This window comes from Salmo trutta, chromosome 4 (assembly GCF_901001165.1).
Source record: "Salmo trutta chromosome 4, fSalTru1.1, whole genome shotgun sequence".
NCBI classification, from domain to species: Eukaryota; Metazoa; Chordata; class Actinopteri; order Salmoniformes; family Salmonidae; genus Salmo; species Salmo trutta.
The window spans coordinates 66,261,228-66,272,279 of NC_042960.1; the positions used below are offsets into that span (position 1 = coordinate 66,261,228).

Genomic DNA, 11,052 nt, shown 5'->3' on the forward strand with positions numbered 1-11,052 from the left:
TCAAGACGTGACGCTTGGACTGGAGATGGGGCCGGAGGGGAGGGCTGCCGTCCTATCGGCTCTTAACCAACTGTGCTATTTTGTTTGTTTTTCACAACTCGTAACTCGTTTTGTACATCATGTTGCTGCTACCGTCTCTTATGACTAAAACCTCACTCAATGAGCTGTATGCCGCCATAAGCAAACAGGAAAATGCTCTCCATGACTGAGTCTGTAACACCAACATGTTTCAAGCAGACCACCATAGTCCCTGCGCCCAAGAACACTAAGGTAACCTGCCTAAATGACTACCGACCCGTAGCACTCACGTCTGTAGCCATGAAGTGCTTTGAAAGGCTGGTAATGGCTCACATAAACACCATTATCACAGAAACCCTAGACCCACTCGAATTTGCATACCGCACCAACAGATCCACAGATGATGCAATCTCTATTGCACTCCACACTGTCCTTTCTCACCTGGACAAAAGGAACACCAACACCACCGTTCAAAAGTTTGATGTCACTTACAAGTTTCCTTGTTTTTGAAAGAAAAGCAGCTTTTTGGTCCATTAAAATAACATCAAATTGATCAGAAATACAGTGTAGACATTGTTAATGTTGTAAATGACTATTGTAGCTGGTAATGGCTGATTTTTTATGGAATATCTACATAGGTGTACAGAGGCCCATTATCAGCAACCATCACTCCTGTGTTCCAATGGCACGTTGTGTTAGCTAATCCAAGTTTATCATTTTAAAAGGCTAATTGATCATTAGAAACCCTTTTGTAATTATGTTAGTACAGCTGAAAACTGTTGTCCTGATTAAAGAAGCAATTAAACTGGCCTTCTTTAGACTAGTTGAGTATCTGGAGCATCAGTATTTGTGGGTTCGATTACAGGCTCAAAATGGCCAGAAACAAAGAACTTACTTTTGAAACTCGTCAGTCTATTCTTGTTCAATATGATGTTATTTTAATAGACAAAAAAGTTGCTTTTCTTTCAAAAACAAGGACATTTATAAGTGACCCCAAACTTTTGAACGGTAATGTATGTGAGAATGCTATTCATTGACTACAGCTCAGCGGTCAACACCATAGTGCCCTCAAACCTCATCACTAAGCTAAGGACCCTGGGACTAAACGCCTCCCTCTGCAACTGGATCCTGGACTTCCTGTCGGGCCGCCCCCAGGTAGTAAGGGTAAGTTACAACCCATCCGCCACGCTGATCCTCAACACGGGGGCCCCTCAAGGGTGCGTGCTCAGCACAACTCCTGTACTCCCTGTTCACTCATGACTGCACGGCAAGGCACGACTCCAACACCATCATTAAGTTTGCTGATGACACAACAGTGGTAGGCCTGATCACCGACAATGATGAGACAGCCTATAGGGAGGTCAGAGACCTGGCCGTATGCTGCCAGGACAACAACCTCTCCCTCAACGTAATCAAGACAAAGGAGATGATTGTGGACTACAGGAAAAGGAGAACCGAGCAACCCCCCATTCTCATCGACGGGCTGTAGTGGAGCAGGTTGAGAGCTTCAAGTTCCTTGGCGTCCACATCACCAACAAACTAACATGGTCCAAGCACACCAAGACAGTCGTGAAGAGGGCACGACAAAACCGATTCCCCCTCAGGAGACTGAAAAGATGTGGCATGGGTCCTCAGATCCTCAAAAGGTTTTACAGCTGCACCATCGAGAGCATCCTGACGGGTTGCATCACTGCCTGGTATGGCAACTGCTCGGCCTCCGACAGCAAAGGCACTACAGAGGGTAGTGCATACGGCCCAGTACATCACCGGGGCCAAGCTTCCTGCCATCCAGGACCTCTATAGCAGGCGGTGTCAGAAGAAGGCCCTAAAAATAGTCAAAGACTCCAGCCACCCAAGTCATAGACTGTTCTCTCTGCTACCGCACAGCAAGCGGTACCAGAGCACCAAGTCTAGGTCCAAGAGGCTTCTAAACAGCTTCTACCTCAAAGCCATAAGACTCCTGAACACCTAATCAAATGGCTACCCAGACTATTTGCATTGCTCCGCCTCTTATATGAAGCTGTTCCTCTCTGTTATTATCTATGCATAGCCACGTTAATAACCCTACCTGCATGTACATAATTACCTCAACACCGGTGCCCCCACACATTGACTCTGTACCGGTACCCCTTGTATATAGCCCCACTATTGTTATTTACTGCTGCTCTTTAATTATTTGTTATTCTTATTTCTTACTTTTTTTGTTGGTATTTTCTTAAAACTGCATTGTTGGTTAAGGGCTTGTCAGTAAGCATTTGACTATAAGGTATAACATTTGATTTGGCATTCAGGCCAAAGAGTTCAAGCTTGGTTTCATCAGACCAGATAATCTTGTTTCTCATGGTCTGAGTCCTTTAGGTGCCTTTTGGCAAACTCCAAGCGGGCTGTCATGTGCTTTTTACTGAGGAGTGGCTTCCATCTGGCCACTACCATAAAGGTCTGATTGGTGGAGTGCTGCAGAGATGGTTGTCCTTCTGGAAGGTTCTCCCATCTCCACAGAGGAACTCTGGAGCTCTGTCAGAGTGACCATTGGGTTCTTTGTCACCTCCCTGACCAAGGCCCTTCTCCCCCAGTTGCTCAGTTTGGCCGGGCGGCCAGCTCTAGGAAGAGTCTTGGTGGTTCCAAACGTCTTCCATTTATGATGGAGGCCACTGTGTTCTTGGGGACCTTCAATGCCGCAGAATTTTTGGTACCCTTCCCCAGATCTGTGCCTCGACACAATTCTGGCTCTGAGGTCTACAGACGATTCCTTCGACCTTATGCCTTGGTTTTTGCTCTGACATGCACTGTCAACTGTGGGACCTTATATAGACATGTGTGCCTTTCCAAATCATGTCCAATCAATTGAATTTATCACAGGTGGACTCCAATTAAGCAGTAGAATCATCTCAAGGATGATCAATGGAAACAGGAGGCACCTGAGCTCAATTTCGAGTCTCATAGCAAAGGGTCTGAATACTTATGTAAATAAGATATTTCTGTTTTTTATGTTTTATAAATGTGCAAACATTTATATAAAAAAAAAACTGTTTTTCACTTTGTCATTATGGGGTAATGTGAGTAGATTTTGGAGAATCATTTTTATTTATTTATCAATTTTAGAATAAGGCTGTAAAGTAACAAAATGTGGAAAAATTCAAGGGGTCTGAATACCTTCCGAATGCTCTGTATGTGTATTGGTCTGTGTGTCCCTGTCTGCAGTACTCACCCATCTCCAGGTACTCATAGAAAAGACCCAGATGGCTAAAGTTCTGCAGGTCGTGGTCCTGCTCCCAGCGGCTGTACAAGCTCTCAGGGTGGCTACGGGCTTTACGGCTCCCCCACCAGTTCAGTAGCCACCTGGAAGTATCAACACAGTAGTCAGAGGTACTGCTCTTCACATTTGTGAGGGACTAGAATGTATAGAAAACTAAAAAAGGGCAGAATCCTAAATCGACATCTGCATGCGAGACTCAAGTTTTAACGCAAATCTTTCATTATTAACATCAATACATGATTTAAACTAAAGTCCAACGTTAAGTCAGAGTTAAAACACTTCTTAAGTTAGGTATTGGCCCCAAGACGACATGTTTTACAGACCTTAGGTATGGCGACAATGTCAAAATGAATTCTTACGGGACCAGAGCTTCCTGGATGTTACCCCACACCTGTTTACCCGCCATCACTATGACCAGCTGAGTGGTCAGCTCAATGAGACAGCCACCAGGGTCACACTGAGGAAGGGACAGACGTGTGGTCAAGTCAAGGTTTTCAATCTTCCTCACAGCGGGCAATACTGGTTGCATGGTCAAGTTGTACTGGTTGTAATAAGGACATTTTGCTAACGTTGTTTTAGCGATCAGAAAAATATGTCTATCTGGTTGTAACCGGGATATCTGACTCGATAACAACCAAAATACAACGTTTTGACCATGTTATGAATTGGACGTCTTAAACTGGTCGTAACAGAGACCAGTTGGTTATAATCTCGTTAGTAGACTCTACCTCCTCGTTCCTCAGCTTGCTCCAGCCGAACATGTAGATGTAGTCTCCGGGACGGCCGACGAACTTCCCCTTGAAGAAGGCCACGTAGAAACAGGAAGAATAGTAGTTGACGAACTGGAACAGGAACATCTTCACCGTCAGCTTGTTCTCGTACTCCAGGTGAGTCTTGGGGATCTCTGAGGAACAAAATCAACATTCACACACCGAGGAGAGGCTACAATAAGGAATTGATCCGAATATCGTAAATCAACATTCACACCGAGGAGAGGCTACAATAAGGAATTGATCCGAATATCGTAAATCAACATTCACACCGAGGAGAGGCTACAATAAGGAATTGATCCGTCTATCGTAAATCAACATTCGACTCACTAAAGCAGTGCTGCGATTGTCTTTTTAACGACGTCGTTCATATTTTCATGGTCAGGATGCAAACACAATTTTGGTATTGTCTTTTTAGCAACCAGAAATAAGTATTTATCTGTTTGTAAGCTGACTTAAAACAAAAAAAATTCTCTCTGCTCTCTGTTAGCCATGCCTACATCTTACCAGTGATCCAGGCGGCTACTCTCTATCTTACCCATGTCAGTGATCCAGATGGCTACTCTCTCATACATCACATTGAGGATCATGATGATGACGAAGTTGATACAGGAAGCGGTGACAGAGGTGGCGAGCTGAGGGGTGATGAGGGAGCCCACCATTTGGATGTTATTGGTGGGGCTGTCCTTCATGATGCTAGCAAACGCTGCGTACACCGCCAGACGGTACGCGATCACCCCGATGATACATGCTATGATCAGGGAGATCTGAGGCAGAGAAGGGGATTGGTGAAGAGAGGGGCGTGAGGGTGTACATAAGGGACAGATACAATTCAGGAAGTTGTGTGAAATTGAAATGAAACCAAATTGACTGAATTTGAAAAGGAAATGAGACCAAAACCAGACATTTTACATGTAGAATAGAAAAGGTTTCACACACAGACAAATCACCACCACATCAACACAGAATTAAATAGTAAAGAGTAAAAACAACACCATCTAAAAAAGACACTAAAGTATGATGCACATGCTTATAAAAAAAATCATGCACATTCAGCACACAGTTTCTGATCCATAAATATTGTAAAAGTATCTCTCAATACTATTTCCAAACATTTTCTTTAATGTTCTGAGAAATATGGAAGATTTTTTGGTGAAGATAAGGAGTGATGATGATCATATGAAGAAGATACTGATGAAGAGGAAGGTGAGGAGAGGAAGAGGAGAAAGAGAAGAGTGTAGAGGAGACAGGAGGAGGGAGAGGAGGAGAGGGAGGAAGAGGAGAAAGAGGAGAGGAAGAGGAGGAGACAGGATGGAAATAACAAGAAAAGGAGGACGAGTGGGAGGAGAAACTAGAAGAGGAGAGAGAGAAGGGAGTGGAGAACAAGGGAGAGATGAGGAAGGAGGAAGATGAGGGAGGAGGAAGATGAGGAAGGAGGGAGCTTGAGAACAACGGAGGAGGGAGATGAGAACAAGGGAGATAGGACAAGGGAGATGAGGGAAGGAATAAGATGAGGAAGGACGGAGCTGAGAACAAGGGAGGACTAAGATGAGGGAGGTAGGAGGGAGATTAGAACAAGGGAGTAGGAAGATGAGGAAGAAGGGAGCTGAGAACAAGGGAGTAGGAAGATGAGGAAGAAGGGAGCTGAGAACAAGGGAGGAGGAGATGAGGAAGGAGGGAGATACAGAGTAGAGTATCATGAATAAATGCTCACCCAGAATATGACGGTGGCTCCAGAGAGGAATGTACGAGCACACTGGGATTTTACAGGAAAGTATGGTTCCATCTCCTACAACACCGTAACCAAGCAAAGCAGGGACAACATGCACAGTCAGTCACCATGGTTACCATTCGGCTACTGGCGAAGACATGTCATACCAGAGTTGGGTTCAATTCCATTTCATTCAGTAAACTGAAATTCAGATTCCAGTTTTTCCTCATATGGGGTTAATTAATTTAAATGGAATGGACCCCCAACCCTGTGTCCTACTTCGGACCTGTCCCCAGACCAGTTCACTGACCCACTGTAGCCCTTTCCTGGTTAAACCAATGCTTTAATTAGCCAGGTCCCAGAGATAATCAACATCTATGGTTCTGGTCATTGTCGTGACCGTGGATCATGGCATATGTCTCTACAGCAGAACCAGATCTGGACCACCAAGCTATGAAACACAACCACAACTCTGTTTTAGCTTTGGAACAGCAAGGTTTCCATGGTTCACCAGGTAAAACGCTGCAGTCAGCTTCAGACATCTTCCATCCAGATGTGAGTAAGCAACACAAGCCAGGCCCGCCAAACAACTCCTGCCAAACCATCTCTCCACATCATAACAAACCGGCATTCCTCTTCCCTCTGTGCCAGTCTTACCCACAACACCACGGTGGCCCAACACAGGAGCACTTTGCCCACTAGATCAGCTGCCGTCCTGTCAAGGACCCACTCCTCCTCCTACAGTACAGTTACAGACAGGTGGGGTGAGGAGGTGGAGGGTGAAGATGTGGAGGGTGAGGATGTGGAGGATGAAGATGTGGAGGATGTGGAGGGTGAAAAGGTGGAGGATGAAGATGTGGAGGATGTGGAGGGTGAAGATGTGGAGGGTGAGGAGGTGGAGGATGAAGATGTGGAGGATGAGGAGGGTGAAAAGGTGGAGGATGAAGATGTGGAGGATGTGGAGGGTGAAGATGTGGAGGGTGAGGAGGTGGAGGATGAAGATGTGGAGGATGAGGAGGTGGAGGATGGAGATGTGGAGGATGGAGATGTGGAGGGTGAAGATGTGGAGGGTGAGGATGTGGAGGATGAAGATGTGAAGGGTGAGGATGTGGAGGGTGAAGATGTGAGGATGTGGAGGGTGAGGATGTGGAGGGTGAGGATGTGGAGGGTGAGGATGTGGAGGGTGAAGATGTGGCGGGAGGGTGAAGATGTGGCGGGAGGAGATGTGGCGGGTGAAGATGTGGCGGGAGGAGATGTGGCGGGAGGAGATGTGGATGATGAGGATGTGGATGGAGGGTGAAGTAACAGCCCTCTTTATCCATGTCCTACTTGTCTTTTAACAGTTTGTCTAAGCCTCTAAATTACTCAAGCTTCATCAGCAATGTTGTTTGTAGCCAAATCCAAACATAAACATATGTATCTAGAATATAAACTGTAGTGCAATAGAAAAATCACACTGTATTATTTGTATAGCATTCAACAATGAAATGCACAGAAACAATATGGTAACACAAGCCCCTGTGTATGGTAACACGAGCCCCTAACCCTAACCCAGTGTTATGATGCAGGTAAGTGATGGTAACACAAGCACCTGTGTGACGCGGTTGGTTCTGCGGCTGGTACACTTGGTCTCGTACTCTGGTCGTAACCCTAACACCACGCTAAAACCCTAACCCCTAAACCTAACCCCTAACCCAGTGTTATGATGCAGGTAAGTGATGGTAACACAAGCACCTGTGTGACGGGGTTGAGTCTGCGGCTGGTACACTTGATCTCATACTCTGGTCGTAGTTGAAGCTGCTGCTGCTCTTCCTCAAAGTCCACCAGGTCCCACTCATACTCCAGCCGGGCCTGCCGACGCTTCCAGAACTCCAGGAACAGAGTCACTGCAAAAGGACAGGATGAGGAGACAAGAGTTAGGCCAAAAGGACACTCTGTGGAAAGGCTTGGTAGAACTGAATTTTTTTACTAGCAATAGTTTAGCATTGTGTTAGATATCACTCATCCCTTCAGTGTCCGCTATATTCAGTAGGAATTCACCCACATGACAGAGCATTCATACAGATGAGGCTGTAGGCTGGGTACACTCTCCGCGTCATATGTTTGGCGAAAGGTCGCTGGTTCAAATCCCTGAGCCGACTAGGTGGAAAAATATGCCGATGTGCCCTTGAGCAAGGCACTTAACCCTAATCGCTGCTGTAAGTGACTAAAATGTAAAACATGTAACTGTAAACAGGTCCTGACTTCAGGCTAGAGAGGCTCCGCTGTTATAAAGTACAATAGTACTCCAAGAGAATGTCTGTTTTCCAGTTGTAGCTATGGGCAGCTGCCACTAGGGGCTACTCAGGTCTAGTCATGCACAGTTACAGTACTCAGTGCCTGTCACTTACCCCAAATCCCCATGAATATGGCAAAGAAAACTGTCCCCACATTGTCAAACATATGCGATTGCTGAAAGAAGAAAAAACAGTAAGTTCATAGATAAAATAACAAGTCTTAAAAACAGAAAAACCAAAGTTCATAGATAAAATAACATGTCTTAAAAACAGAAAAACCAAAGTTCATAGATAAAATAACATGTCTTAAAAACAGAAAAACCAAAGTTCATAGATAAAATAACATGTCTTAAAAACAGAAAAACCAGAGTAAGTTCATAGATAAAATAACATGTCTTAAAAGAAGAAAACATAAGGATCGAAAACTATGTGTCTACAAAATGAACAAATTAACATTTTTTAATTTTTACTATGATGATTATTTGTTACATTGTTACATCAATCAATCAATCAATCAATCAATCAAATGCATTTATAAACCAATTTTTACATCAACGGATGTAGTGCTATACAGAAGTGCTGTACAGAAACCCAGCCTAAAACCCCAAACAGCGAGCAATGCAGATGTAGAAGCAGCCTGGATGCGAACCAGAGTTGCAGTGCCTTAAACCGCTGCGCCACTCGGAAGCCCTAAAACAATGATCATCTTTATATCTTCATAGTGCACAGCCTGGGTGTACTTCTTACCCAGGACGAGTTACACGTTGAGTTGAGCTTCCAGTAGCCACACGTCTTATCACACAGCGGACACATGATAATGTTGCCTCCAATCTCCTCACTGCAGATTTCTTTACTGAAACAACGAAGAATGATGGAGAATGACATAAAGAGATTTCAAAGCAATCTAAATGATAGCGTCACGATGTCATGATTTACACTACCGGTCAAAGGTTTTACAACTACTCAATCAAAACATTTTTTAATTTGTTATTATTTTCTACATTGTAGAATAATAGTGAAGACATCAGAACTCTGAAATAACACATATGGAATCATGTAGTAACCAAAAAGTGTTAAATCAAAATATATTTTTTTTATTTGAGATTCTTCTAATAGCCACTCTTTGCCTTGATGACAGCTTTGCACACTCTTGGAATTCTCACAACCAGCTTCATGAAGTAGTCACCTGGAATGTATTTCAATTAACAGGTGTACCTTCTTAAAAGTTAATTTGTGGAATTTCTTTCCTGGTGATCAGTTGTGTTGTGACAAGGTGGGTGGGTGGGGGGGGGGGGGGGGGTTACAGAAGATAACCCTATTTGGTAAAAGACCAAGTCCATATTATGGCAAGAACATCTCAAATAAGCAAAGAGAAACGACAGTCCATCATTACTTTAAGACATGAAGGTCAGTAAATACGGAACATTTCAATAACTTTGAACGTTTCTGCAAGCGCAGTCGCAAAAAACATCAAGTGCTATGATGAAACTGGCTTTCATGAGAACCGCCACAGGATAGAAAGACCCAGAGTTACCTCTGCTGCAGAGGATAAGTTCATTAGAGTTACCAGCCTCAGAAATTGCAGGCCAAATAAATGCTTCACAGAGTTCAAGTAATAGACACATCTCAACATCAACTGTTCAGAGGAGACTGTGTGAATCAGGCCTTCATGGTCGAATTGCTGCAAAGAAACCACTACTAAAGGACACCAATAAGAAGAAGAGACTTGCTTGGGCCAAGAAACACGAGCAATGAACATTAGACTGGTGGAAATGTGTACTTTGGTCTGGAGTCCAAATTTGAAAGTTTTGGTTCCAACCGCCATGTCTTTGAGACGTGGTGTGGGTGAATGGATGATCTCCGCATGTGTATTTCCCACCGTAAACCATGGAAGTGGTGGTGTTATGGTGTGGGGGTGCTTTGCTGGTGACACTGTCTGTGATTTATTTACAATTCAAGACACACTTAGCCAGCATGGCTACCACAGTATTCTGCAGCGATACGCCATCCTATCTGGTTTGGGCTTAGTGGGACTATCATTTGCTTTTCAGCAGGACAATGATCCAACACTCCTCCAGGCTGTGTAAGGGCTATTTTTACCAAGAAGAAGAGTGATAGAGTGCTATATAATATGACCTGGCCTCCACAATCACCTGACCTCAACCCAGTTCAGATGGTTTGGGATAAGTTGAACCGCAAAGTGAAGGAAAAGCAGCCAACAAGTGCTCAGCATATGTGGGAACTCCTTCAAGACTGTTGGAAAAGCATTCCAGGTGAAGCTGGCAGAGGTGTGGACTCGAGTCACATGACTTGAACTCGAGTCAGACTCGAGTAACAAATATGATGACTTGCAAACCTCTTTGACTTTAACGCCAATGACTCGTGACTTGACTTGGACTTGAGCCTTATGACTCAACCTGACTTGATACCCTCCCCAAGCCCAAATATTAAAAATGATGCTATTAAAAAAAGTGTGCAGCGCATCAACTCTTCATTTAACGGATTACAGTTTGAATCAGACAGCAGCCAATCAAATTGTGCGTGGCAGTGCAGAGGAACGTCAGCGGGTGAATTCAGATTGAGCCCTTGGAATGATGATACCCCAAATTATTATTTTCGGATATAAAGACGACCCTGTATCAACAAAAAACGTATTGCAACTTGCAAAACATGCGGGAAGAAAATTACAGACGGAGGCGAAACAATTTCCAACTTTGTTCGACATTTGAAGCTGCACAAAGAACGGTAAGTCGTGGCTAACATAGCCAACAGCGATCCATCACACGAGGTTGTGTGTTTATGAGTGTGTGTAACTTGTTTCATGAGTTTCTTTTTGCTGGCTTGTGATGTCTGGAACCTGTATTGTTATGTGCGCTCCTCACTGGTTGCCTAGATTAGACTTGCAGATTGACTCGCCACCACGTTTGGAGCTGGAAAAGATCAAATGAGCACATTTGTGGCAGAGTGCCTCCTAGAATGGTTGTGTACTCTTCCTAACCTGCTGATTACGGCGAGTGCTTG

General features: G+C 44.3%; 1 protein-coding gene across 3 annotated transcripts in view; it reads right to left on the reverse strand.

Annotated features, from left to right (window-relative positions):
• Positions 1 to 11,052, reverse strand: part of ano5a (anoctamin 5a) — an 80,665-nt gene that overhangs the window by 16,094 nt on the left and 53,519 nt on the right. For 2 of the 3 annotated variants that reach the window (XM_029751859.1, XM_029751861.1), the window contains 8 exons: positions 8,779 to 8,884; positions 8,146 to 8,206; positions 7,490 to 7,641; positions 6,413 to 6,493; positions 4,583 to 4,811; positions 4,003 to 4,178; positions 3,634 to 3,731; positions 3,227 to 3,357 (listed from right to left, as the gene is read on the reverse strand). In XM_029751859.1, the coding sequence (XP_029607719.1) occupies positions 3,227 to 3,357; positions 3,634 to 3,731; positions 4,003 to 4,178; positions 4,583 to 4,811; positions 6,413 to 6,493; positions 7,490 to 7,641; positions 8,146 to 8,206; positions 8,779 to 8,884 (1,034 nt within the window). Of the gene's footprint in view, positions 1 to 3,226; positions 3,358 to 3,633; positions 3,732 to 4,002; positions 4,179 to 4,582; positions 4,812 to 5,758; positions 5,834 to 6,412; positions 6,494 to 7,489; positions 7,642 to 8,145; positions 8,207 to 8,778; positions 8,885 to 11,052 lie in introns of all 3 variants that reach the window. The other variant, XM_029751860.1, reaches the window with a different exon arrangement.